This window comes from Etheostoma spectabile, chromosome 6 (assembly GCF_008692095.1).
Source record: "Etheostoma spectabile isolate EspeVRDwgs_2016 chromosome 6, UIUC_Espe_1.0, whole genome shotgun sequence".
Lineage (NCBI taxonomy): Eukaryota > Metazoa > Chordata > Actinopteri > Perciformes > Percidae > Etheostoma > Etheostoma spectabile.
The window spans coordinates 9,012,286-9,040,266 of NC_045738.1; the positions used below are offsets into that span (position 1 = coordinate 9,012,286).

At 40.1% G+C, this 27,981-nt stretch overlaps 2 protein-coding genes and 1 long non-coding RNA gene across 5 annotated transcripts; 1 reads left to right on the plus strand and 2 right to left on the minus strand.

Moving 5' to 3' along the window:
- The first annotated feature begins 421 nt into the window (after positions 1-421).
- On the plus strand, positions 422-9,911 carry crot (carnitine O-octanoyltransferase). Of its 3 annotated transcripts, none has more exons than XM_032519708.1 (17): positions 422-572; positions 2,075-2,214; positions 3,002-3,126; positions 3,226-3,407; positions 3,538-3,662; positions 3,777-3,885; positions 5,333-5,426; positions 5,559-5,684; positions 5,808-5,909; positions 6,113-6,196; positions 6,305-6,412; positions 6,517-6,647; positions 6,745-6,868; positions 6,964-7,042; positions 7,547-7,640; positions 8,539-8,658; positions 9,231-9,911. In XM_032519708.1, the coding sequence occupies exons 2-17, from the start codon at positions 2,100-2,102 to the stop codon at positions 9,349-9,351; spliced, it is 1,839 nt and encodes a 612-aa protein (XP_032375599.1). In that variant the 5' UTR covers positions 422-572; positions 2,075-2,099; the 3' UTR covers positions 9,352-9,911. The 3 variants fall into 3 exon arrangements, with proteins under 3 accessions (XP_032375599.1, XP_032375601.1, XP_032375600.1); XM_032519709.1 differs by lacking the exon at positions 422-572 and adding an exon at positions 711-934; XM_032519710.1 differs by lacking the exons at positions 6,517-6,647; positions 6,745-6,868; positions 6,964-7,042; ... (1 more) ...; positions 8,539-8,658; positions 9,231-9,911 and having other exon boundaries at positions 6,286-6,412.
- Positions 9,912-10,321: 410 nt separating this feature from the next.
- abcb4 (ATP-binding cassette, sub-family B (MDR/TAP), member 4) lies at positions 10,322-26,286 on the minus strand. The gene is given in 22 exon segments (XM_032519706.1): positions 10,322-11,750; positions 11,953-12,099; positions 13,038-13,244; positions 14,441-14,638; positions 14,746-14,902; positions 16,113-16,253; positions 16,365-16,465; positions 16,571-16,774; positions 17,628-17,711; positions 17,989-18,066; positions 19,144-19,205; positions 19,208-19,247; positions 19,366-19,512; positions 20,739-20,924; positions 21,048-21,209; positions 23,261-23,431; positions 23,522-23,725; positions 23,864-23,989; positions 24,075-24,185; positions 25,213-25,327; positions 25,508-25,679; positions 26,218-26,286. Coding segments are annotated over 17 exon segments (2,442 nt in total). The 5' UTR covers positions 23,672-23,725; positions 23,864-23,989; positions 24,075-24,185; positions 25,213-25,327; positions 25,508-25,679; positions 26,218-26,286; the 3' UTR covers positions 10,322-11,543.
- On the minus strand, positions 26,284-27,978 carry LOC116691805 (uncharacterized). Its single transcript, XR_004332552.1, has 3 exons — positions 27,781-27,978; positions 26,509-26,680; positions 26,284-26,342 (listed from the first exon to the last, which is right to left on the minus strand). It is a non-coding gene; the product is annotated as an uncharacterized LOC116691805 (long non-coding RNA).
- Between the last annotated feature and the right edge of the window lie 3 nt (positions 27,979-27,981).

The window sequence follows — 27,981 nt, forward strand, 5'->3', positions numbered from 1 at the left end:
ACTGTACATTTGAAGCATATTAGAAATTAATCTCTTAATTGATTGTATGAACAGGAGGACTAATTAGAGCAAGGAAGACCTGTTTCAATGTACATATGGGAATATACTTGTTAAAATAGACTGTTGAACCTATCCTTTAGGATTCCTCTTCATTAGGTGTAGGCCTAGTCCAAACCATGCAAAAACAGAGCCAGACCAAAAATACACAAAAGTTCTGAGCGTCTACCTTTATTGTTTGCATTAATATTTTATGATAATTGTTTTAAGTTTAATTGCCCTTATTCTGGTGGTTTGGTTGTTACCACTGCCTCTAAATTATTCTACCTCTCTGCAGAATGCAAACTCATTTTCACTTGAGATTATTTCACTGATAAAATGAAGGTCGATCGCCCCAGGCATGCGCAGTACGATCTTCCGGGCAAGCACCGGGACAGTTAAGTGGGGTAAAGGTTGCTGGGACCTCTAAATACACAGTGCGCACAGCAACACTAACCCTAAATAAATCCACCAGCTGACTAATATTTCTGCTGTGCGTAGATGCAGTTAGCTAAAGTCAACCCATCCTGAAGAAGGTGAGCAGACAGACGCACTGTGTTTGACAAAAGGTTTTAAATCAAGTTTAACCGACATGACAAACGTTGTTGACAGCATTGTCGTTACCTTAGCCTTTAACCGCAGACGAGAGTAACGTCAACGTTAGCTCGTATCATGAGCTGTATACGTAACGTTAGTAACATTAGCTAACTGTTGTTTCTGCTTTAAACAAGCCCGGTTAGTAGTCTGTATTTCTATTTAATTAGGCGCTGAAAGTCAGGTTTCACTTACAACTGTTAGCGAGTTGTTTGGTCCTAAAAGGAGTTTATGAATTAACATAACAGCCTAGCGTCACTTTAAAGCTAACGTTGCGCGTTATATTCCGGAATCATTAACAATGGTAAGAAAAAAGCACATCATTTTGGATAACGTTAATGCTAAACAGACTGTGGTCAAAGTGAAATTCAAGTGTCTAGTTAACGTTATTGTGTACACCTGTCATGGGATCAGATTGGGTAGCTTTTAACTACTCTCGTTTTAATGAGCAGTTATTGTTTGCTCTAGCTACATATGTGGCTATGCTTGACATTTGAGTTTAAAGTAACGGGTGTTTTTCAGGAGAGATGAATCAATTGTTGTCTTTTGATAATGTCGATTGATTAGTCCATATAGCTCAGAAAATGGGGAGGTTTCCCGCAGAAGCCAAGGTGAAGTCTTATTTGCTTGTTTTGTTCTACAAACAGTCCAAAACCAAAAAGTATTATATTTACAGAGATGTAAAACAAAGAAAATCAGGAAATCACCACGTTTGGGTCGCTGGAACTCCGAATGTTTGGCATTTTTGCTTGATAAATGACTTTAAGTATTCACTTTTGGGGGCCATTTTAACGGGGGTCTGGGGGTCCTCCACCAGGAAATTTTGAAAATTTTAATTGTTATAATTGTTATTTTGATGCATTTTATGCGCCAATTTGTTGTGGAAACATCTTCATTTAATTGAAGCAAAACACAAAAATTCAGGAAGCAGGTGACGATTCAAAATACAATGGAATATAATGCAGTACGGGGGCTTTCACATCAGGGACCTGGGCCTGGATCTTAGTACACTTGACCCCAAAGTCCAATTTGTGTGATTATTGTGAACACTGTGTACTGTACCCAGGAATGATTAGGGAATTCATGGCCAAGTCCTCTTGAGAGGACTCGTGGCACAGTTCATGTGTACTCCAGTGGTGTGTTCTACGTAGTGATACATTTTGTTATTACATTGGAATAGCGGGGTCACATTACATTGAAGTAATTGGAGGGAAAACACATTACTTTTCCATAAAATATTAAAGAAGCAGTGAAGTCCCACTTGTACAGTAATTATTCTAGATAGGGTTATTTCAAAGGGAAATTAGTCTCGTTCAGAATAAACCATTGCATTTAAGCTGGACTGGCTGATTTTTGGAACTTAGGTTTTGAATTTTCTGTATATGAAATCTGAAACATTTAATTTAGGACAAAACAATTACAGATGTTTGTTTTGTGGATCCAGTCTGAATTCCTTCCAGGGAGAAAACATGGATAACAATTTGTCAGAGTCTCTGCCAGAGAGGACCTTCCAGTACCAAAGCAGCCTGCCGTCCCTGCCTGTCCCATTACTAGAAACAAGCCTTTCGAAGTATCTGGATGCAGGTGGGATTGTAACTTTGTACAGCCGGCTGTATCACGAGTTCCTCTGTTTCAGGTTTTGTTAACATTCACTATGCAAATTTAAAAACATGAACTCTCTTGATTTTATTTTTGCATGGGTGCAACGATTATTCTCCCCACAACACTGGAGTTAGAGATGTTGTAATTTCTATTTAAAGGCCCATATTGTAAAGAGTGATTTGCCTATTTTTTAACATCATAAATTAGGTAAAAGTATTAACGCTCAATCCACAGAGATATGCACTAAGCTCATACTCCGAAAAAATGCCTTAAATGTCAGGACTTTGGTACGGTTTGATGTCACATCTATACTATATATAGGTAGAAAGTGGCACTACAGTGTCATTACAGTTATTCCCCGGCTGCAGTGATGGTGCAGAGACGGCAGAATCGGTAGACCCGGAAATGGCTGACCAATGATAGCAGACTGGGCTTTTCAGGAGGGTGGCTTGAAGAGATAGTTGCTAAAACAGAACATTTCAAAAAGAGGCTGAATACAGGTTTATTTAGATTGACAGTATGAGAAAAATAATGTTTTAACATAAAAGCACATAAACACGTTCTAGTAGAAACTCAAAATACAAGAATGAACCTGAAAATTAGTGTAAAATGGGACCTTTTAATTGTATGTCAAATTCAGTAGGTCTTTAACTCTACTCTCTATAACAACATACAAGTGTGTTAATGATGTTTTGCATGTTTCATAGTTTTTACAATAGAAGATGTTGGTGTTACTTGACGAATTTTGCATTGTCATGTTTTCCATCAGTTCATCCATTTGCATCTGAGGAAGAGTTTAAGGCTACAGCGGACATTGTGAGCAAATTTCAAGCAGGTGTTGGTAAAGAGCTGCACCAGAAACTACTGCAGAGAGCCAGGACGAAAAGGAACTGGGTGTGTAATTGAGCTGTTAATGTCTTTTTTTTGGTTTTACAGATGTTCTCTTCAGTCATGGATGTTTTATTAAGCTGCTGTTGGTTTTTGTTTCCGTAGCTGGAAGAATGGTGGTTAGACACTGCATATCTGGAGGTCCGCATTCCCTCTCAGCTGAATGTGAACTTTGCTGGTCCGGGGCCCTACCTGGAGCACTGCTGGCCCCCTGAAGAGGGAACTCAACTGCAGAGGACCAGTATTACCATATGGCATACACTACAGTACTGGAACTTGATCCGCACGTAAGACATGTCCACAAACATTTTTACAATCTGTGTTGTTGTGGTTTGCAAGAAGTTGCTTTTCTTTTTTTATTTGAAGTCAGGTATATATGTAATTTGTTGAGTTTTTTCTTCCACTTGCATGTTTTAGGGAGAGGCTGCATCCTCAGAAAGCTGGCAAAATACCATTAGATATGGACCAGTTCAGAATGCTGTTCTGCACTTGCAAAGTACCTGGAGTAAAGAAGGACACCATTCGTAACTACTTCAAGACAGGTAGAATAAACTTGGCTCTTATCTCTAACTTTCAGACACACCTGATTACGCTTTAGCACAGTTTCTCAGCGTACGTATTATTGTTGTGTATGTGCATGTTGTGCTGTGCCACAGAGAGTGAGGGTCCGTGCCCCTCCCATTTGGTAGTGATTTGTCGTGGACGGATCTTCACATTTGACGCGGTCTGTGATGGACAAATTCTCACTCCTCCAGAACTATTCAGGTAGTGATTACACACAAGTACACCCATCACATACATAAATAAACCCAAATATGAAACCTAGTATCTAAGAGAACAAACTTCAGGCTGGAGGTTAAGGCCATGAACCAACTTCTGCTGACACTGCTAGTTGAACTTTTGAAACCATGGAGGAACGTTCTACAGTTTACCATTGAGTTTGAAAAAAATCGCATTCCACCATTTTAGCCGAAAGAGGGCGCTAACAAGAGTCTTAAAATCTACAAGTTGAACACAAATAAGCACTGACTTAAAAAAAAGCATAAGGTTGGCTACATAAAACAACAAAGGCATAAAATAAATAAGAATATAACGTGTGTGCGTGTGTGCGCGCGTGCGTGTGCGTGGTGGTGTGTGCGCGTGTGTGCGCGTGTGTGCGGTGTTGCTGGTGTGGCGTGTGTGTGCGTTGTGTGCGCGTGTGTGCGCGTGTGTGCGCGTGTGTGCGCTGTGTGCGCGTGTGTGCGTGTGTGTGTGTGTGTGTGTGTGTGTGTGTGTGTGTGTGTGTGTGGTGTGTGTGTGTGTGTGTGTGTTGTGTGTGTGTGTGTGTGTGTGTGTGTGTGTGTGTGTGTGTGTGTGTGTGTGTGTGCGCTAAATTCACCCTGTTTTTAAAGGGATTGATCTGCCCAAAGGTTGAAACATTTTGAAGTTTTTATTTAACTTCAGTTTTTAACCATTAATTTGGAGACAGTTGGAGCAAAACATTTTCAGAGGAAGAAACAGCATAATGGAAAACAGGCTTATGTCCTGTCTGCCCACCTGTACCAACAAAGTATCTTTGGGGGGGGTGGAGAAGGGGTGCTCTCCATTTGGGTAACACGGCTCTTTGCATGTCTTAACTCCTCTTAAAAGAGGAGAGAGAGATGTGATGAAGAGATGCGAGAACATATTTTAAACACAATAATAATAATGCACAGCATCCCTACTGTCCTTAGAAATAATCAAGTAACAGTTTAAAGGAAAAATACCCTTTTTAATATAGATCTACTGCAGCATCACGGCACCACAGAATATCACTGATGAGATTAATAATTTTAGTACTTTAAAGAACAAGGCAATGAATCGGTGTTAATGTTATCAGAAACTTCAATTAACCTAAATCACTTAGCTGTTTTCCATTAGTTAATCCATCTATCCATTTTTACTGCTTATCTGGGTTAAGTTCCATTCATGAAAACATTGTAAAATGGTAACAAATAATTTTTGGCCATATTGTCTTTACTGGTTTTCCATAATTATTTCATACTTTATCCGGTATGCCTGTTATACAGATTTTGAATTTCATTCTGTTGGTATTAAAAAGTTTTAACTGTAACTCCCTGAACCCTGGAGAAACCCTGTAATAACAAGCTGGAGGACGAGAAAGCATAATTAGCTGAATGGAAAGCCCCAGGGTTTAACGTTGCCATGTTTTATTTTATGTGTTAACCTGTAGGCAGCTGAGCTATGTGAAAGAGTGCTGTGAAGGAGAACCAGAGGGAGACGGAGTGGCTGCTCTCACCTCAGAGGAGAGGACTCGTTGGGCACAGGTAGGAGTGCTCCCATTTGGACTTTTGGTGTGTCTTGGTGGATAAGACCTAAAACCAATTATGCATCACATTTGTGAAACAGTTGAAACAGGATCAGTACTGTCCGCATTTCTCTGTTTACTTTCTCTGCAGGCCAGGGAATATCTCACAAACATTGATCCACACAATAACACCATCCTGGAGATCATCCAGAGCAGCCTGTTTGTCATATCTCTTGATGAAACAAAACCCTACTCCACTCCAGAGAACTTCACAAACGTATGGACTGCACAGAGTTATCTAATGACCCACATGTTCACTGTTTTTTTTTATTGTTTCTTTTCTTTTTTTTAAAGAAAGTAGTTGATTGTTGATTGTGTGACTTTAAAAATATGAACACAGTTGACCCTGGAAGCCCTTACAGGCAACCCCACCATCCGCTGGGGTGACAAATCGTATAATTCCCTCGCGTTTGCAGATGGCACTTTTGGATCCACTTGTGATGTGAGTTCATGTGAAAATGTGTAATACTAAGAATGTAATGAGAAACACTGGGAAAGCTTATGTGACACATTTTTAGATTCAATATATTCATGTTGCTCATCTTGGATAGTTCCTGTTGAAAACAAATCATTCTAAAATTCAAAACATCAATTTTAAGAGGTTTGAAATAATAGATCAAAAACTTCAATCAAATTGTTTTTCAGCATGCACCATATGATGCCATGGTACTGGTGTCTATGTGTTGGTATCTGGACCAGCAAATCAGAGTTACATCAGGCAAATGGAAGGTAAACATTGACTATTACTTTTTTCTGTAAATACATTTAAGTAGTTCTTGTTAGTTCAATTTAAATGTATCCGTCCACTTTTCACACAGTGATGTCTACACTTTTTAGGGCTCAGACGCAGTCAGAGCCGTACCTCGCCCTGAGGAGCTGGTGTTTACTGTTGATGAAAAAGTCCAAAGTGACATCAGCCACGCCAAACAGCAATACCTTGAGTCGGTAAGCCAGTGTTAAACACCAAACTACAGAAGAAGAAGCCTGATGCAAAATGACTTGTTCATAGTCACAGCTCGTGTGTGTCCACTCTGTTGTTGGTATTACAGGCACAGGACCTGCAGATTGTGTGTTACGCCTTCACAGCATTTGGAAAAGCAGCCATCAAACAGAAAAAACTGCATCCAGACACATTTGTTCAACTAGCAATGCAGTTGGCCTACCAAAAAATTTACAAGAGGTATGGACCGATTAAAAATGGGACCATACCTTCACTAATGTTTAAAGTCTATAAAGTACTGTAAATGGCCCTAAATGACTTTTCTAACCCCTGATAGGCCAGGAAGTTGTTACGAGACTGCAATGACTCGCAAGTTCTACCATGGCAGGACAGAGACGATGCGCCCCTGCACGCAGGAGGCTGTGAACTGGTATAAAGTCATGGTGGACCCCACATGTGATGTGCGTGTCTGAAACCCTGCACTGCGGCAAAACAACAAAGTAAAATTAAGTGGTAACAGTTGGTAACATGTGGTACATGAACATTTTTCTGTCAGGCTGATGCCAAGAGGAAAGCCATGCTGCTGGCCTTCAATAAACACAACAAATTGATGGGTGAAGCCCAGGAAGGACAAGGTTAGTTCATGTACACACATGTCACTAATATGTAATTGGTTGATATTTCTGTACATTACTGTTTAGTAGTCATACCGCCCTTTTTTTCTTTTTTTACTAAACAGTAGTTTGTTTTAATGTCAGTTACAATGTTAACTTAAACCTGCCTACACATGAACCATGGGGAAAAGTGCTCTGTGCTGGTTGTGCTGCTCGGAATTGCCACCGAGCGCCGCGCTCAAAGTTCAAATTATTTAAACTTTGACCTTGTTGCTGCTGAGCTTTTTTTCAAGGCGTAACCAATTCCAGAAGCAACGATGACGTATATTGTTTCAGTAAGGATTGCTATAGCAACATAATGTTCAACAGAAACCAACTGCTGGTGCCAGAACAGTCATTATTTTCACTGGGAGTATTAACCTTTAATGGCTCAGTTTTACATGTTTATATTAGATGCTAAAGGGGGGAACACTGACCATTGTGTCTCTGATTATAATCCATGTCATTTTGTGACGTTGTTAAAAGGTTTTGACAGGCATCTTCTTGGGCTGTATCTTATCGCCAAAGAGGAAGGACTTCCCACTCCAGAGCTCTTCATGGACCCCCTTTATGCAAAGAGGTACAATCTGTAAAGCTAATTTATGTCTTTTGAAACAGTGTTTCTTCATTGGTTATATAATTGTGCACAATCACATGTAAAACTACTTTTGATTTACAGATTTAAATGACCTCTCTCTTCACTATACACTGCCCCAAAATTAATTTTGTAAAAAAGGGCACAGGTGTAACAAATGACAATAACAATGTCCTAGTAAGGAAAGTGAACTGCTCACCTGAAAATAATTAAACTAATTACCCATGTCCTACTATGACACAAAATGTCTGTGGTAAACGAAGTCTGTATCAGCAGGCCCATGTTGCCAACTGTTATTGGCTTATCACAGCTACATTATGTCCATTGTGTATGTGTGTCCGTAGAATGTATGCTAGATGATTAGCAGAAATAAACTACAGCACAAAAATGTTGGCATTTTTATTTCCAACCCTTACTTTTCTTCAATTCAACATTTAAAATATATTAGTTGTAGGGCCTACTGTATTTGTCTTATTATTTAGAGGTCCTGTTTATGTTTAAGTTTTCAATACATTTTATGTATTCAAATTTTACAGTCATTTTCTAATCACTGTTATTGTACACTTGATAGTGAAGGAGTTCAAATGTCAAAATTCTTTGCTCTTTTTCACAACTGCTAAATAACCAAATTTGAGGAATTACTGCTGGCAACCAGTGTGTTAAAAACAAGTTTGGAAGCACAAAGATTTGAGATTTTTAGTAATTTTTTAAAAATGATACTACTACTACTGCTACTACTATTTCAATAGACATTCTTATAAATGGTCTGCTTGATATCTGAACTGCAATACAGACAGGATCAAGCAGACTCAAGACATTGCATTAGTTGAGAAGAGTTTGGGAGGTCTTTCTGCCTCTAACAGAGTTGTGTTTGTGTCTGCAGTGGTGGTGGTGGGAACTTTGTGCTGTCTTCCAGTCTGGTGGGCTACACTACAATCCTGGGGGCCGTGGCTCCCATGGTGCATCATGGCTATGGCTTTTTCTATCGCATCAGAGATGACAGGTGGGCAGACAAGACATAAGCCATTTATCCATTATGCTGTTTCTTCTTCTGGAAATGTTTTGCTCCAACTTTCTCCAAATGAATGGTTAAAAACTGAAGTTAAACAATAACTACAAAATGTTTCAACCTTAGGGCAGATCAGTCCCTTTTAAAAATGGGGTGAATTTAAAACACACACACACACACACACACACATCCTCATTGTATTTATATTCTTATTTATTTTATGTCTTTGTTGTTTTATGTAGCCAACCCTTTTTTTTTGTTCTTGTTGTGTTTTTGTTGCCTTGATTTTATTGTGGAAATACACAAATTCAAAAATGACTTTTGGTTTAGCAAAATCAACGCTGCTTTTAACAGGATTTTCAGAAATAGTCATGATGCGCACCTACGGAAGCCCTAAAATCTAATATAAAATCTCTTTGTTTTTTTTCACTAACCTTTCAGGGCTTCCGTAGCATCAGTGTCAGTCAACTGCAAAAGTTAATTTCAATGCAGTTTTCAACATAAAGGTTGAAGTTGTGCATACTTTCCATTCCAATCATATTCGTACTACATTCTTTTTATTCCAGGATTGTGATGTCCATCTCAGCATGGAAATCTTGCCATGAAACAGATGCTGCGTCACTGTTCAACATCTTCTGTAGCTGCTTGCATGAGATGCTCCACTTGGCCACCACATCTCAGCTATAAGTACTCACAATAACACAGTAATGCACACACAGTTTCCAAACCCTTTGTTAATTGCTGACAGCTAGCGATAATTATGTTCTGAGCACAGATCAATGCAAATGTACAGAATCCGCGCTGCAGGGTGTTAGCCGCAGGCTTTGGCATTAAAAAGTCTATCAACATTCTCTTAGTGAGAAGACTTTTAGTGTAGATTGTTCTTTTCTGATTGTATCATTTTCTGATTCATGTGTAAATTATGTTGAATGTTTAATTTTAAATCCTGACAGTATTAATCCACATTTAACTTAAAGATGAGCTGATGCTAAGGCTCAATAATAACTTCTGGCTGCTGACTGTTTTGACTGAACTTAGATTTTTCTGTGATACTAAAAGGCATTCCAATGAAACCTATAGAAAAAGAAAAAGGTAAATAGAATTGATTTGCCTATGTTTAAGATTAGTGGAAATCTACATAAATATACAACAACAGTACTACGTTGGACTGAAATTGAAAAATAGTTTTCTTAAGAAATCAGTACATGTCTTATCAGTTGTTGTTTTTTACTTTTGCCTTATATGATCCAAAGTATACTCAACAAAAAGAAGTAATTAAAAATTTGCTAGTGATAGTAGGCGGGCACTAAACATAGATTATAATATGCTTCAGTGCCAATAGCCACACAGGCATATGATAGACATTCCCTACATTAATCTCTGACTCAATTTGAATTACATGGTAATGTAACCAGTGTTGAGGTCACAGAACTACCTGTTGTGGGTTTTGTCTTGTCATTTGCCATCACTATTACTGGTCCACATTTTGGTACCTTCCACTTTCCAACCGAAATAGACACAAAACTAAGGGTTGCCATCTATTCTATTAAGCTGTTGCACATTCTTTTTCTATTACTTGTTGGTTTGTGGATTGTTTGTACTTATTTGGTAACTGCACCTTTTTATAGCACTTAAACACTACACAGCTTTCCTTTTATTTGTTCCCTGTCTGTCAACTTAAAGATGGCTGAAGTTCATATGACTTTATATGAGGATGACTGCTGTAAAACAAATTAGCCTTAAACTGATTTATTTTTTTGCTCTCTATGATTGTTGACGATTTTGGAAATGGCAAAATGTAAATAAGATTGTGGTCGTTTTAAATATAAAGAAATAGCTTATACATTTTACATGCAGGTTTATGATTGTAAATTTGCTAAATGTATGGGAATTTGGAAATGTAGCAAAGTTGTTAAAATTAGATGATGGTTCAATACCAGAACATAAAGAAATGTAAAAGTTGCATACAAGCATATTCTACAAAACAATTAGTAATTCCTTGCATTTGTGGAAACAGGACAAATAGGATTCCTAGTGATTGCAACCAATGTGTGACAATAAAAATACAAATCTGCACAACCATGTGTATACAATATTTTGTGTTTAGATACTTCAATTCCATTATTACCTCAAACTGTTAAAAAAATGCTGCATCATGATAATCAAAGTAACCATCAAAAAGTGTGCTCAAATACACAAACTGTAGAGCATAATCAATTTGTGACGATGAGACCCGTTTCAGAGGTATACTCAATGCAATATGATACATAATAAATCCAGTGTATTGTTAACTTTGATCACTTAACATATGTCCTAAGTATTTAGCAGATAATGGAAGATGATGCCAGAAATCAAGAACTAATGAGTCCCAGTGTACGAGGCTCAAGCTTGGAAGAAACAAGGAAGAGAAACAGAGGATAGAATACAATATGCCTTTTTTTTAAGCTGACATTTTGACTTGTGATTGTAGGAAAATGACAGGTGGTAATACAAATAACATTCAAGTGTCCAATGACAATGAGCCAGTATGCACAATACCAGGAGCCTGGAACTGTAGCAGCTAAATGGAATTGAATCACTTTATCATGTACACTTGTGCCTCTATCATTTGTGAAAAAGGCCCAATGACTAATGAACAGTGGTACACTATGGTGGTACTTGCGTTTTTACTGAAATGTGACTTGTCTGATCAAGAACAAACTATGTGACCTAAAGAGGTACAGCTGCACCGCATATTCTCACAAGGCTGAAAGGTCCCTGAGGAAGATCTCCAAACAAGTCAGACCACAACAGTTCCACTGAAGCTGGGCAAGGAAACAAAAGAATTGAAAACAATCTGTTTACAGTAGGACTCCTCCCTATGTCCTCTTTCTGCACCCTTATTCCCTCCCGTGGCCCATCTGTGTGGTGACCAGCATGTGGTAGACTCCCTTTTTGGTCAGCAGCTGTTGATGTGTCCCCTCTTCAACCACCACTCCTCCCTGGAAGACAGCAATGCGGTCTGCGTTTTGGATGGTGGACAGACGGTGGGCCACAATGATACACGTCCTGCCCTTACTGGCCTCGTCCAACGCATCCTGAACCACCTGGAAAGAGCAGAATGACTGAAACTACTTAATTTCCAGTGAGTTTTGAGTACACTTTAAAATTTCAACAAAATAACTAATTTGAGTTATTTTTTATTTCCATTCACCTTCTTATTGGTCTTACTGGTGCCAGCGTTGTTTGTGGGAAGTAATCATTTAGTTACCGATGACTTAGTTAAGCCCTCCCTCCCCCATCACTCACCTTCTCACTCTCAGTGTCAAGTGCAGAGGTGGCCTCATCCAGGAGCAACAATTTAGGGTTGCGGAGTATGGCTCGGGCTATGGCTATACGCTGCTTCTGGCCACCTGACAGCTGCGCTCCCTTATCACCTGCCTGAGTGTTGTACTTCTGCTCATACAAACAGAAAGAGAGAGGGGGGCACATGATGTTGTTATACTGTCCATCGAAAGAAGCATGATGTAATCCACCCACTTTACCGTGAACAGTTCATTGTAAATACTTTCTACTGAAGAGATGATCTGGTAACACTTTATTTAACGGGTGGATTTCTTGAAGCACCTGGGTATGCCAGACTGAGCCTGTGACAGGTTGAATATCATTGTGAACACTGCTGCTAGTTGGTCAGCACACATTTTGAGTACCTGCTTTGTTGGTTGGTGTGAGAGGTGCACCCACCCATTAACCTCTTCTTTAGCTGTTCATGCTTATATGCTGCAGATGGCCTCAAATAAGCTTATGATATCTTGTTGGAAACTGATCCAGGCACGGAGATCATCCTGTTTATTGTTGTCTGTGCATTGGCTAGTAGAATGCTTGGAAGAAAACATCCATGTGGCTGGGATTGGAATTGCAGCTTGTGTTTAATCGCTCCACCTTTGCCCTGGTGCCTCCTCCGATGCAGAGCTGGTCTACTTTGTTGTAGTCACAGCTGGATTTCAGCTTTATTCACCTTTTTCTCTGTTTTCTCTCTGATATTTGCATTTGAAAACTATGACTGCCCAGTTAGCAGTCAGCAAGTTGATTTCCCTATCCTGATGAGTGACTCTTCGTTGCCATATGTTAACATCTTTGTCCAATATTGATCACAAAACATACAGCTAATATTTGTAAAAGAAACCTAAATAGCATAAATTAGCATTAGACATAGTGGCATTGGGAAGGCTCCATGGCTTTTAGGTTGTCCCAGTACCAATAGAAGGTTGTTGTGAGATTTTGTAATGCTTAAAACTGCTTGATTATAAAAACATAACACTTCCCTTTTATTTGTGGCTATGTCATGACTGAGAACAGAGCATTGAGGAAAACAAAACTATCCCAGCAGTTACCTGTGGCAGGCTTTCTATGAAGCTGTGAATGTTGGCCGCTGTAGCAGCTTCCTTTATCTCCTCCAGGGTTGCAGTGCGGCTGTTGTCACCATAGGCAATGTTTTCGGCCAAGGTGCAGTCAAACAGCACAGGCTCCTGGGATACGATGCCTATTTGGGATCTCATCCAGTGGATGTTCAGCTGTTTTGCATCTATATTGTCCAGCAGCTGAAGAAGAAAATGTTAGCAGTAATTATTGTAGGAGTTGTGGAGCTTGTTGTCATGTAATAACGGATAGTTTTGGTCTCCCCTAACTACTGAGTAAAATATCTTTAGGTGCTAAATACTCCACTATGTTTACCAACTAGTTGCTAACTTTGTCTGTGTGTGTAATCGTGCTGAGCACATAGTTAGTGTGCAGTGGGTTTTTAGAGCTTATTTGCGGAAAAAGCTACCTGCTGTGGCCGAAAACGAGGTTAAAAGAGAATTTCAGTGGTTTTCATCCATTTCTATATCGATCTGAATGAGGGATGGTGTAAAAAGCCTGCTGCTCTTTCCAGTTCTCTGTCTCTGGGGCTCAATCTCTCATAGCTGCAAGCAAAGTCGCGGCTAGCACGCAATGCATCATGGTATCTAAGGCACAGCTGCCACAGCCGTGAGCAGGAAAACTTGCTTACTCAGTCAATATAGCACACTCTGTGGAATCTATTTCTCCAATAGACTACATATACAGTACTGATTGTACAGCCACATCCAATTTTCCCTTTAAAGTGAGCTGTGATTGCAAACCAAAACAGTGAAGTTGTGGGCCGACTAACTTAAACAATGGTGAAAAACTGAATAAAGCTCCACAGAGCCAAGGGGCAGTTGGATGATGATTATCTGTGTGTTTGTTTTAAAAAGTCATGTGCATCACTGGAAAATATGGTAACACTTTACTTGAAGGTATCTACATAAGAGTGACCTGACACTGTCATGACACTGTCATGACACATGACAGTGTGACTACAACTTGTCATGATAAAACCGAATGACTCTTGCTAAAAGAAGCGTTATGTCATAAACGTGTATGACTTGTTTATAATGTTTATGACACGTTTATCACAGTGTCATGTCACTAAAGTGTAACCTAAAATATTCAAAAATAGCTGAAGATGGGCTTTAAAAAAAGGACCTTAAGATAGCAATCAATATCAGAAGGCAACAGAAGGAATCCCATCAAGATTAAAAGGAACCTGTTGGTGCAGTAAAGATAAAAACACACATGCTACCCAAGCCTCATCCAGTCTCCAGGTCCCAGTACAGTGCTGTAAAGCCGCCATAAACACACTTGCCATCTAATCTTTAGCTAGCTGACAAAAGGTGAAGAGACAAGTGTTAATCAGTCAGTTACACAGAGCGTGGGTGTGTATTTGTCTTCTCACCACTCTCCCCTCCCTGGGATCGTAGAACCTCTCTAGCAGCTGGATGGTGGTGCTCTTTCCACAGCCGCTGCTCCCCACCAAGGCCAGAGTCTCTCCCTTTTTCACCTTCAGGTTCATCCCTTGGAGGATGGGCACATCAGGGCGTGAAGGGTAGTTAAACTTAACACTGTCAAAGTGCACATTACCATCAAATTTGTCCTGGGGTTTTAAGAGATGACACAAAAGAGTGGTGTGTTATTGTACATGTGTGTAATGAGCTGTATTAGAGGTGTTGTGTTTGGTGTGTGGGGCTATGTGTTTTATACCGGTGACTCTCCCGCCTGTGAAAGATTGTCAATGGCGGGCACTTTGTCCAGCAGCATCATGAGGTGCGAAGCTGAGATTTTGGCCTTAGCATAGTTTGGAGAAAAGGAATTGGCTTCTCCGAGAGCCATGGCACCGTACAGAATAGCAGAAATCACACTGGGAGAGGAAGTCAAAGGCACCTTTTACCTTTCACATTAACGAGTGTTAAATGACATTACATTGATTAGGTTAAGCTGACATGGACCAATGACAAGTTCTATTAAATGTTGAATGGAAAAGGACAATTTACTTTTACGTTATAGCCACCTAATGTTCCCTATATCCTCTTTTAATTTACCTATAATTGGTTCCAACTTAGATTTTACAGTTTTTAACAACATGGCTTTAGGGATGGTAATGATGGTTGTGCAGTCGGTTCATTTTGTCAAATATTTTGCGTTATAACCACAAACCTGCAAAACCAATGGCATTCCCATTAGCTTCAGCTGTACTTTAAATTAGCAAATATTAGCATGCTAACACACCAAACCAAGATAGTGGTGATTGTGATGTATCTGATAAACATTAGCATGTTAGCTTTGTCATGTGAACATGCTGTTAGCACTTAGCTCCAAGCACCACTTTGTGTGAAGCTTCACACTGACATTAGCATGGTTGTAGACTTAGTGTTGTTTTGACACTGATACCATTTCATACAATACAATGTACATCATTTTGATATTGATTTAAATATTGATTTATTCCAAAATTCATTTTTTATTAGAGCAAAATAACATCAAACCGATCACTCTAGATGTTTTGTGCATCACTGTAAATACATTTCCTATCATTTACCTTGACAACACTGGGTGTCTTTGAAAACCTTTTGGAAAGTAAAATCTGGGGGTTTACAATGCATACGTTTACATAAAATGCTTCATGGGGTTGAGGAGTTAATATTTATTTTTTATAGTTTTATGTTCCTTCAGAAGTCCATGTTGCAATGACCTTTGGACTTCCTCTTTGTGTAACAAAGATTATAAATGAAGGTGGATGGCTCGTCCTCAACAATATCACACGTTATGTAACGTTACGTTTGCAGCCTAAAACACGTGTGTGGATCTGTTGGATGATCAAAGGTACAGGTGTCTTGTGGGACTATGTCCTCTGGGTTTGAAGCCAACCCATTTACAGTGTCTCCTTGCATACTTCAGGCCAGGGTAATAATTATGAGACCTATAAACCGGCTCTCCTCCCAACAACAATGCTTGTGTCTGATTTTACCTGCTGTAACCTACCAGTGCATGCAAACTGTTCATCTTCTCTAACATAAACTTAAACGTAATCTCTTGATTAAAAGACAAAGTCATGAGGACTGTTCACTTACAGGAATACTCCCTCAATATCCATCCTTCCTTCCTCAATTAGCCAAGCTCCAAAGCGGAAACAGCCTGCATAAGCAAAGTAGAGCATGGACTGGGTTAAGGAGAAGGTAATGCCATGCACATGGGCATTTTTCTGTGAGTTCCTGTACAGAGAGGAAGAGAAAGATGACATTAAAGAGAGCATTCCTTAAATGAATCAAAATTGATTTTAGTATATATGGATCTGTGGTTTAATTAAATTTTATTTTTCATACTTGAATGGGATTTTGAGGTTTTCCTGATACAAAGCCTCAAACTTGGGTTCTCTGTTAAGAGAGACAACAGTACGAATATTCTCGATGGCCTCTGTGGCAATCTGTAGAAACAAACCATACAAATATGCTGATGCCCACGAATGATGCTTGATGAGTAAAAAAAGGAATTTGCATGTTACTCTGGTGAATCCACACTGAATCCTTACCTTTCCAGACTTCTCCAGCTCCTTCTTGTCCTTAGCAGCGTTTCCAGTGAGCGCCTTCATCTCCACAGCTCCAGCCAGTGCCATTATGGGCACCACAGCCAGGACGAGCAGAGTCAGTTCCCACCCGTACACAAAAGAAATGATCACACTGGTGCCCATGTTAGCTATGTTCTGGGCCAGCATGGCCATTCGTACTCCTGTAGCCTGAGCAGACGTAAAAGATTGGAACAAAACAGATAAAAAGACAACAAATTTTTCTGATATTCCAGTTAAGTGCTTTTAACCCTAAAGGTGCAAACTCCAGACAACAAGTAGTAAGTGCAAGTACATTAGCTTTAAATACGCAAAACTACAAAGAGACATGAAAGTGAAATTTCAAGAAGTAATTTTTTTCCTCCTCTCTTCTTTTCCTTCTTCATGTATATCCGAAATGTAGTCGGAAGAGATGTGTTTTAAGCCTTCAGCAGAAGATGCGTTCGGACGGGTTTGGGTATAGGGTTTGACCATGTTCTGGATGTAAGCTGGGGCTGATCTGTTCGTGGCCCTGTATGCAAGTATAAGTGTCTTGAAGCGGATGCGGGCAGTAATTGGAGAACTTGGAGAGGTTTTAGACAAGTTGAGCTGCTGCATTCTGAAAGAGCTGCAGGGGCTGGATGGCACATGCAGGAAGGCCAATCAGGAGGGAGTTTCAGTAGTCTAGACGTGAGACGACTAGAGCCTGAAGAAGAACCTTAGCCGCCTTCTGCGTTAAAAGGGGACGTATCCTTCTGATGTTATGCAGCATCTATCTACACGATCAGGTAGTTGCAGCAATGTTGGCAGTGAAGGAGAGGGTTTTGTGGTGTGTGTGTGTGTGTGTGTGTGTGTGTGTGTGTGTGTGTGTGTGTGTGGTGTGTGTGTGTGTGTGTGTGTGTGTGTGTGTGTGTGTGTGTGTGTGTGTGTGTGTGTGTGTGTGTGTGTGTGTGTGTGTGTGTGTGTGTGTGTGTGTGTGTGTGTGTGTGTGTGTGTGTGTGTGTGTGTGTGTGTGTGTGTGTGTGTGTTGTGGAGAGTGACTAACCCCTTGTACTTGGGCTGCATCTGTGGCCAGTCTTGTAGTGAGGGCTCCAACACTGTTTTTGGGGTGGTCAAACCAGCTGAGGTCCTACAAGTAAACCGGGAACAGAATACATTCACTTAGAATTAAAAGACTTTTAATATAAGACAGACCTCCTGAAAACCTCACTTTACTGTAACATTAAACATAATGAATAATCAACAAAATAAAAGTTATGTATTAAGAATTGAATTTCTGGAGAACCTCAGTCATGACAGAGAGATAGCAGAGTAGAGAGAAAGAGGGACAAGACTGCAACTTGCCAGAACTAATTAGTTTTTACAAACACTAGAACCTGCTCCTATTTAGATCTGGTTACACTCACCTGTCTCATCATGGCCTTAAAGGCCCCCAGTCTTAGTTTGAGGGTCAGAATCTCTCCAGATTTCCCAAAACAGAAACCCTGTTAAAAGTTTACAGACAGAAGACATGAGCACACCTGAACACTGGCATGAACTTCTGTCGCATCACCTGCATCTGTTTATACTGCAACTGCACTTTCAACTCTTGTAATATCTCGTAATACAGCGGGACAGTAATATCACACTTACGTCGTGATATTACTGTCCTGCTGCATCCCGCTACGTCCACCTATGCTCTTCTATGCCACACTACATCTTGTAACGCCCTGCAGTGGCCTGCTATGACATTAATTACTACGAGTACCATTTGTAGTCACTGTTCCATTATCTTTATTGTGACTATTATTGCCACTGTGCATCACACCCCCAACCGGCACCGTCAGACAAAGAGCCTGGGTCTGTCTGAGGTTTGTTCCTCAACGGGAGTTTTTCCTCACCACTGTTGCATTCACTAATTGCTTGCTCTTGGGGGAATTACTAGATTGTTGGGGCTTTGTAAATTATAGAGTGTGGTCTAGATCTACTCTCTCTGTAAAGTGTCTCGAGATAACATTTGTTATGATTTGACACTATAAATAAAATTGAGTCTGTGTCACAGGTATCAAGGTTTTTACATTTCTAACAATTCCTAGTCGTAGTGCTAATGTAAGTAAAATTAAAGTAAACTTTGGGTTTCATATATGAAACAGCTTGACATTTTGGGAAATTGACACATTAGCTTTCTAGCTTAGAGTTAGATGAGAAGATTGAGATCACCCTCATGTCTGTCCAGTAAATATAAATAACAACCTAGCTTAGCACAACGACTGGAAACGTGTTTTTACGTTTCCTTTTTTGAGTGGTATCTTTTCATCAAACTCTCAGCAAGAAACACGTATATATGTTATTAACAAAATGTCAAATATTCCTCGGAGGCAATAAAAACGTGTGTGTGTGTGTGTGTGTGTGTGTTTGTGTGTTGTGTGTGTGTGTTGTGTGTGTGTGTGTGGTGTGTGTGTGTGTTGTGTGTGTGTGTGTGGTGTGTGTGGGTGTGTGTTTGTGTGTGTGTGTGTGTGTGGTGTGTGTTGTGGTGTGTTGTGTGTGTGTGTGTGTGGTGGCGTGTGTGCGTGCGTGCATACCTGTAGGAACATGGTGACAAAGGTTACAGCTCCAATAACAACAAACATCAAAGAAAGAATGTGGCTCTTTGGTTGACAACCGCTTGATCGGGATGTGCAAACACCTGAGAGGAGAGAAAAAACAGCTTATGTATAGCTTTTGGCAACATCTGACAAATGTTGCAATTAACAGGAAGCCTTATAAAAAAAAATGGTGGTACACAGACACTAAGAGTAACATACAGTGATGATCTTTGAGAAGATGATAGCAAACAGTGGCTGCATTGCTCCATTAATGATAGCACAGATGGTCCCCACAAAAATGTACGGCCACTCTGGAAGGTTGAGACGCATCAATTTAAGGAACGGGATGGAGGGAACATTTCCATCCTACAGAAAGAGGAAAAACAGCTGAGTCACATCTCCTTTCCCTTTACCTCTCCTGTTTTTCTTCAAGAAGAGATTCAGAAAGGGAGACTGTGGTAAACTGAATATAGTATGTAACCGTTGGAATGTGGGGAAAATATGTGTTTAGCAGGAGCAAGTAAAAATATTTTCTAAAATCATAATTTAATTTTTTTCACAATAGCGTCATCAATTACGTAGTTTAGAGCCAGGGGTAAGGTAGAAAAGCCTTCGCTAAGGATGGAATAGCACTGTTCCATCTGTATCACTATCAGAGTTAACAGATTGTACTAAGCAGGAGAGGCTGCATAGTCATCTTGGAATTGAGTAAGTCCCATTTTCTCTATGTATTCTGTCCAATGTTAACAATCTTTCCTAATTCCTAATTCTCGGTTTCTTCTTTTATTCTCCGAATGCAATGTAATACAATGTTATCAAACAAATATAACACCAAATGAAACAAATTTATCCTAATAAGGACAGGGATAGTTTGAATAGAAACAAACATTTTGGATGAATATTTATTTTGACCTTGTTCAATACTAAATTCTAATTGGTCAATGACAGCATTCTACGTTTACATAACGGAGCACAAGTTAGCTCCATGTTCAGCTCACTCACCGAGTTGACCTGGCTTCCATGGAGAGTGGTGCTCAGCGGGAAAGTTTACCGTTCTAATTCGCAATAATTACCGGCTTGCTCTACGTTATTCCTTACTTATTTTACCAACAAAAAAAGATGGGACTACCTCTCCAATTCAACACTACAACCCTGAATGAAAACTGTGACTATGAGATACCCTTGGTTACAGAATTTAGTGGTAAAGGTTGAGTTTGTAACCAGAGAGCCATTCATTCCACTGGTTTTGATTTGTCAGGATTTTTTGTAGCTAGGGGTTCGAGAGCAGGGACCAGTTAAACAGGGAAGATTCCCTGATTCGTCATAAAGGGAATAACCTGGATCTAAAACAGTTAGCTTAAGCAGAGGAGAGAGAGAGGACACAGGTCTAATTACCTCACCCATGCATTTATCACCAAAACCGGTTAAAGACCAAAAAAAAGTCTAACTTGACTATTGGTATAAATGGACTTAAGGTAATGGTGGGGTTGGACTATGAGAGTTCTGATTATCATTTTGTTTAGCTTGCATAGTACATGTTGACAATGTTGACCCAGCTGGTCAAACTCCGGAGATGTTGCACCACAGCTCACTTCTTCTGTCGTGTGATCCTGGAGCTTTTGCACCTCTTTCTCTTTTTCTGAGGTAGTAAAGGAGGAACCTCTTATGGACTTCTTCCTGTGCAGAGAAGACTGAGAGAGGGACTTGACTAAAGGGCTCTTCTCATCCGCAGAAAGCTCCCACTCTGCCTCCTTCCAGTCTTTGTCATTCTGAAAGGTCTGCGGCAGAGAGAGACCACAGAAACAAACAATCAAAGACTGGCCATTCTGAAAGGACAAAGTAACTCAGTCCAGTCAAACCAAATGGTGTGTCAACGTGTTTACAGTATGTGTCTATATTACCTGCATGGTGACCAGTGTATGGTAGACTCCCTGTTCCTTCATCAGTTGGCTGTGAGTCCCCAGCTCTACAACTTTACCATTCTGAAAGCCAGCGATGACGTCAGCATTTCTGATGGTTGAGAGGCGATGGGCAACAATTATGGTGGTACGACCCAGTCGGACCTGCACACAATGATTTTGTGTCCAAGTTAAGGACACTTTTCTCCCCAACTTCTTTTGCTTGGGGACTCTGTAATTAAAGGAATCAGGCTCCCAGAAGCCATCACATACTCGCTTAGTGATGGAAAGGTCATGGACTTTGTCCTCCTCCTACTCCTACTCCTACCAAAACTCCTTGATCTTCACCCCTCTGTCAAATCAGTCATTGTACATGCTGAGGCAAATGATGTAATGAGCAGGCAGTCAGCCAAACTGCACCAAGACTTTGAGAACCTCTGTTTTAAGGCTGATTCCCTGGGGAAACAACTCATTACATCAGGCCCTATTCCCTCTCCCTCTTGGGGGTGTGAGTGTTTACGCTGCCTTCTTGGGTTGCACAAATGGTTAAAACATTTGTGTTGCTGCTGGTTTTATTTTATTGGGAATTTTGATTACTTTTGGACTAGTGGTGATCTGTTTGGGAGCGCTGTCCTCCATCCAAATAGAGATGGATTCAGACATCTGACTTATTTTTTGAAATGGCCTTTGGTATACATTGACAGTTTTTCCAGCTAGACCTACTGTTTGTTTCCCAGCCTATAAGTTATGAGGGTCCCGCTGGAAAGTAGTAACAAGTGATAGGAGATTACATCCAGCCCATGGAGTAAATCTGGCCAATCTGCAGAGTAGCTGCACAGACTCAGAATGTTCAAGCAGCTCACACCACCATAGTGAAATTTGCCCTTTTGGATGTCATATTTCAACAAAACAAGTCTTTTTTTTAATCAATCTCATTTGCTAACTGCTAATAACCTTAATTTCTTGTTTTTAACTGAGACTTGGCTAGTCGTGGCAGACAATGTGCCTACCCTCATTGAATAAGCCTCCCCGCTCAATTATAAATTTATGAGTGCCGTCCATACAAAGAAAAAAGGAGGCGGAATATCCACAAGGACGAAATGATAATGGCGCAAAACCAAGCTCCCAGTACATTACAAAATATACAAGGATATGCTTAAAAATTGTAATACTGAAACCGGTAATTGTTCTTTTCTAATGTCATAAACCGGAACATAAACAATGCTCAAGTTCTTTTCTCAACATGCTTGCAAACAAACTAGTGTTTTTCTGTTACCTATCACAACATAAATTGAGGAAGAATTTAATACATAGGGCCAAGGCTTGTCCGGGAAAGACTCATGAGTGCCACTAGGCGTGCAGCCTGGACCTGACAAATATCAGTTAAAGCTTGCAGCATTTTGTGCAAAAGCATCCTTATCAGTCTGGAGAGGAGTTAGCTGGCGTCCTTGAGGGGGCAGAGGTGCTTGGCATTTTACTTTCGGTGACTGAGTCAAAACGGGGGCAGTGTGATGTCGGGGGCGAATGATGGGAGAAGGAATAGCATATACCAGCTGCTTCATCTGGTCAGTAAACTCCAACATGGGAAAGAGGGGGAAAGAGGGGGAAAGGTGAGTGGAGAGAGCGATGGCATTTCTTTACTATTCTGTAGTACTCTAACCGACACCTTGTGTTCCCAAGTAAAATTGAACTTTGAGAATAACCAGTGTTCTCTGTCCATTTATTGATAATGTAATTATTCTAACAAGACATTAAAACCACTCAAAATTGTTCAGAATAGCGCAGTCAGGATCCTTACTAAAACAAAAAGAACAGATCATATCACCCCAACCTTAAAGTCCTTACACTGGCTCCCTATTAGATACAGAGTTGATTTTAAGGCACTTTTGTTAGTTTTTAAGTCACTGAAGGGGATGGGACCAAACTACCTGCATGACATGTTCCAACAATATTCTCAACCAAGACTCCTTAAATCACAACATAAGCAACTACTACTGAAACCTACTGTCGGAACAAAACAGGGGTAAGCACATTTTAACAACTGTGGCGTCTATCTCTGGAGCCAGCTTCCAGAGAACATCATTTTTGTTTTTTTTTATTTTTAAAACAACGCTAAAGACCAAGCCTACAGGGACAACTCTGGGCAGTAAGGCGATTTTCTGCCACACACATGCATGAATGAGGCAGAGCATTTGTCTGTGTGTGTGTGTGTGTACCTTGTCGAGTGCTGCTTGCACAACAGTCTCGCTCTCGGCATCAAGAGCAGATGTGGCTTCATCCAACAAAAGGAATTTAGGGTTGCGGACTAGAGCTCGAGCAATCGCAATCCTCTGCTTCTGTCCTCCACTCATTTGAGTCCCTCGGTCTCCGACCATCGTCTCAAACTTCTGCTCAACGATAAGAGTCTCAATATTAGTACGTATTGGAAAGAGTGCTTGACAAGCACAGAGGACAGGGAGTCATAAATACAGTCATACCTCAGGAAGGTTCATGATGAAATCGTAAGCGTTAGCCTCCTTGGCAGCTTGTTCGATGTCCCACTGCGTCACGTCAGGTCGGCCATATCTGATATTCTCAGTGATGGTGGTGGCAAAGAGGATGGGCTCCTGACTCACCACTCCGATCATCTCTCTCAGGTAGCGGACGTTAAGAGTACGGATGTCGTGACCGTCAACAGTTACCTAAAATAGCCATAGTCAAACAGACACAGCACTTACTGCAGTGACACAGCGTATAATTCCTTAACTACAGCTAAGTGGATTTAATGACGACTACTGAATCAATCCTTTTGAATGAACTGGTTTAGACATATTACTTACAGATCCTTCCTGAGGGTCGTAGAACCTCTGCAGCAGCTGGATTGTGGTGCTTTTACCACAGCCACTACTACCCACCAAAGCAATGGTTTGTCCACTTTTCACGTTCAGAGACAGGTTATTTAATATCTACAAATGAAAACAATGTCAGATAGACGTTGTAAGTAATATGATGTTTGTCTTAGAGAGTAAACCGAGTCTATGGGGAACGTACTTTGACGTCTGGCCTGGAGGGGTAGCTGAAGTGGATATTCTTGAACTCTATGTCTCCTGTGATGAAATCCGGCTTGAAGCCAGCCTTTGAATAGCTGTCGATGGTCGGTGGCTGTTGAGTCAAGCATTATAACAATATTTTTACTTCTGAACACTCTGTTCTCGTTTGTAGTTTGGCCACATTTCGATAAGAACCTGATTCTTCTCACAACCTCAAACAGACAATGGGAGGAAGGCTGTTAGCCCTCCATGTTAGGGGCAGTATATTTTAAAAAAGCTATCTTTGTTATCATTGCTTCTCTCTGTGCGGATAAACACACGCACGCACACACACCACCATTGTCCCTCAAAGGTTGAGCTGAGACTTGTTTATGTACCTCTTGGAGGCCTCACCCTTCTGTATTTCAGACTAGACAGTAGAAAATGTATGTATGAAAAGCACCTTTGTATAGCAGATGTCGCAAAGTGCTTCATGAGAAAAGGCATTAAATAGAGACACAATATAATAGTAATTCAAATAATAGAGATTAAAATAATTAAAACCTAGGTATCCACAGATCTTAAGTCAAATGGGAGAGAGCTTTGGGGATGGTAGAACTAAAAACCCTGAGAAAGAATTTCATACGTTTTCAGTTTAGCTTGAGTCTGTGTGTTAACTGCTTATTTGTATTCATTTGCACACAGATGGTGTTTGATGAGTGTGTTATCACACTGACAGACAGGCAGGTCCCAGAATAGCTAGAGACAGGACTTTATAGTAGTTACCCTCAAAGTGGTTTCTGAAGCTATATGGACCATTTTAAATCCATTGATTTATAGTTAAAGACATGCCATGACAAAGAAGCCGCTGTACATGTTTGATAGGTGTGTTATATTTGTAAAACCAACACCTTATTTAACCTCACAGTACATTCACGGTTAAAATCAAGAAGGGGAGAGCCACAGCTGTGCAATATCCACCAGATGACCTGACCGCAGGTGCTCCAATTAGAGCCAAATCCAACATGTCTGACTGCAAGTTGTCGGCTGCATCAAAGGGGCTTCCCACAGTGCCAGAGTACAGCGGTGCATGTTCAGTAATACAAACTGACAACCATCCAGCAGCAAAAAGATCATTCAATCAATGTTGCATTTCTTACATGGTCAATAATGCTGTACACTTTATATGCAGCTCCCTGGGCGCTGGAAAAGGTCTGCAAGTTCGGAGAAGTTTGTCCCAAAATGAACGCTCCAATAAGCCACAACAAAGAACACCTTAAAGACACAACACACACACACACACACACACACACCACACACACACACCACACACACACACAACACACACACACACACACACACACACACACACACCACACAAAGTTACAGCAACCATTTTTTAGAGTCTCCCTTAAAGGGGAATTGTTAGGCATTCCGTCGTAATGTGTTACTCACAGTGAGTACAGTTCCAATGGTATACTCCTTACTCAGAACGAGTGTACTTCCGTACCAGAAGGCCAGAGCATAGGACAGGTAGATCATCAGGAAGCAGAAGCCCATGGAAAGGTTAGCAGACGCTGCCTTCTTTATTCCCATGTTCTTTGCATCCTCCAAGTTCTTATTATATCTGTCGTGCAACACACACAAATACACAAGCATAATCACTAGTTCAATGGAAAGCAAAGTTAAATATAAATTAATATAAATTAGATTGCAATGGCAACAGGGCCCTTTGGCATCAACAAATGTTGCATCAGTAGAAAACACAAATTTAATTACATGTTACATACATATATATACTGTGTGTACACACACACACACACACACACGCGCACACACACACAGTACATATAGTATATAGTATATATATATATATATATATATATATATATATGTATATATAAAACATGTTTTTATGGGGGTTCATCCAGTAAAAGTCTTTGCAGGAGCTATTTCTTGGACTTTGATCAGTTTATAAACCAAGAATTTTCTGCCCAACACAGAAATTTTGCTTTGTTGAGTAGAAAATGACCACATGTGGTCTCATGACGTCAAACTTAATATGCAATAATGTCATAATGTGAAAATCTTGCACACACGCACATGCACACGCACATGTACACGGACACACGCACACGCACACACACACACAATACTGTAAATACCTCTTGATTTCTCTGTCCTGCCCACTGAAGGCAAACACTGTCCTGATAGCAGAGAGCACCTCTTCTGCCACAGCTCCAGCTTTGGCATATGCAGCCTGCTCTTTAGAAGTGAAAGACGCCAGCACCTAATCAGACAAGGAGAAAAACAAAAATGTTATTAAAAACACAAACAGGGGGGGGGGGGCTTTGCCCTTATGAGCAACAAATGGATTGCAAGAAAAAGTCTAAAAGATGGACAGAGAGAACGTGAATGTTGAATGAGCAACACAAAGACAACGGAGAGAAGCTTACCTTAGAGAAAAGACCGGCTGAAATGCCCAGCGCAGGGCTCACAGCCAGGATGACAAGAGTGAGTTTCCAACCTTTGATGAAGCCGATGGTGAAGGCAGTGATGAAGCTGGAGAAGGCCTGGATAAGCTTCCCCGCCTTGTCCCCAATACCCTCTTGGATCTTATAGACATCACTGCCCATGCAAATATAAACATGATCTTCAGAGTACTACAACATTTATGTATTACAAATCAAAGGAAAACCATTTTGCTGTATTAATTTTGACTTTAATGTTTTAAATTTAGATTTTTATTATACGATAATACAAGAAATCATGAAAGCAAAGAAGTTTTTCTTTATGATGTCCAAAATGCAATCCATTTTACAGAAGAGGTGAAATAATTAATTGGTTAGTCAATCAACAGAAAAGCGTCATTTTCATTTTATTTTAAAAAGGATTTCTTTTTAAGAAAAAATGACCAAAATTCACTGGTTCCAGCATGTCAAGTGGGAATATTCTATTTCAATTCAATTTTGTACAATTTTAGTTACAGTGCCAAATCATAATAGAAGTCATCTCAGATCATTTACAGATAAAGTAGGTCTAGACCACATTCTATGTACAGAAACCCAACAATTCCCACAAGAGCAAGCATTTGGTGTGAAAGGGGTGAAGATAAATTTCCTTTTAACAGGCAGAAACCTCGGACAGAACCTGGCTCTGCCTATGAAGCGATAGGTAGGGGACAGGGTGAGAGAACGCGAGAGAGAGTGTATATCTGATGTTAATGTCTTGATGTCTTTTCGTCTCTTTTTTATTAGAATTTCTTTTTTTTGGTTTTGTTTCACATTGCCTACTAACTTTTGTTTTTATATTCAAATTATGAAAATTGTTTTAAAAACAGTTACATTCAATTATTTAATTTGTCAAGGGTTTTCCTTTAATTTTAGTTCTGTTAAATTTTTGGAAAAATTTGTATTTTGTTGCTTTGCAAATGTTGAAGAGAAAAAGAGAGAGAGAGAGAGAGAGAGAAGAGAGAAAAGAGAGAGAGAGAGGAAAAGAAAAGAGAGAGAAAAGCGGGCCCCTACAGAAAGGACCCCTACTTATAAAAAGTGTAGGGGGAATGCTTTCCATCCTTTTTTACTGTTTTTCATTTTGTTTTGTTTTTTCCCCTGGGGTTTAAATAATGAAAAATAAATCAATATTTTTATTCTTAAATTCTATTTTGAATTTTCGGGTTCAACTTTTGTTAAAAAATTTAAAAAATAGAAAGGTTAAATATGTTCCCCCACTCTGAAAACGTGTGTTGAGCTCTTTTTTAATTTCCCCAGTGAAAATCAAACCCAAGCCGATGTCCGGGGGGGCATGATGCTGGGGAAAAACAATTTGCGGTTTTGGTGTGCCCCCCTTCCGGTTTGCAAGGCCCATAACCCCCTGCCCATAGGCAACCCCCCCACCACGGCAAAACCCATGTGGAGTAGTAATGGCATCCT

What these genes read in the sequence shown, in the direction of transcription:
- crot (XM_032519708.1), top strand. Translation starts at nt 2,100, where the DNA reads ATGGATAACAATTTGTCAGAGTCTCTGCCAGAGAGGACCTTCCAGTAC. An exon ending in CTTTTGGATCCACTTGTGAT is followed by an intron (nt 5,910 to 6,112) that starts GTGAGTTCATGT and finishes ATTGTTTTTCAG; the next exon opens with CATGCACCATATGATGCCAT. An exon ending in GACCCCCTTTATGCAAAGAG is followed by an intron (nt 7,641 to 8,538) that starts GTACAATCTGTA and finishes TTGTGTCTGCAG; the next exon opens with TGGTGGTGGTGGGAACTTTG.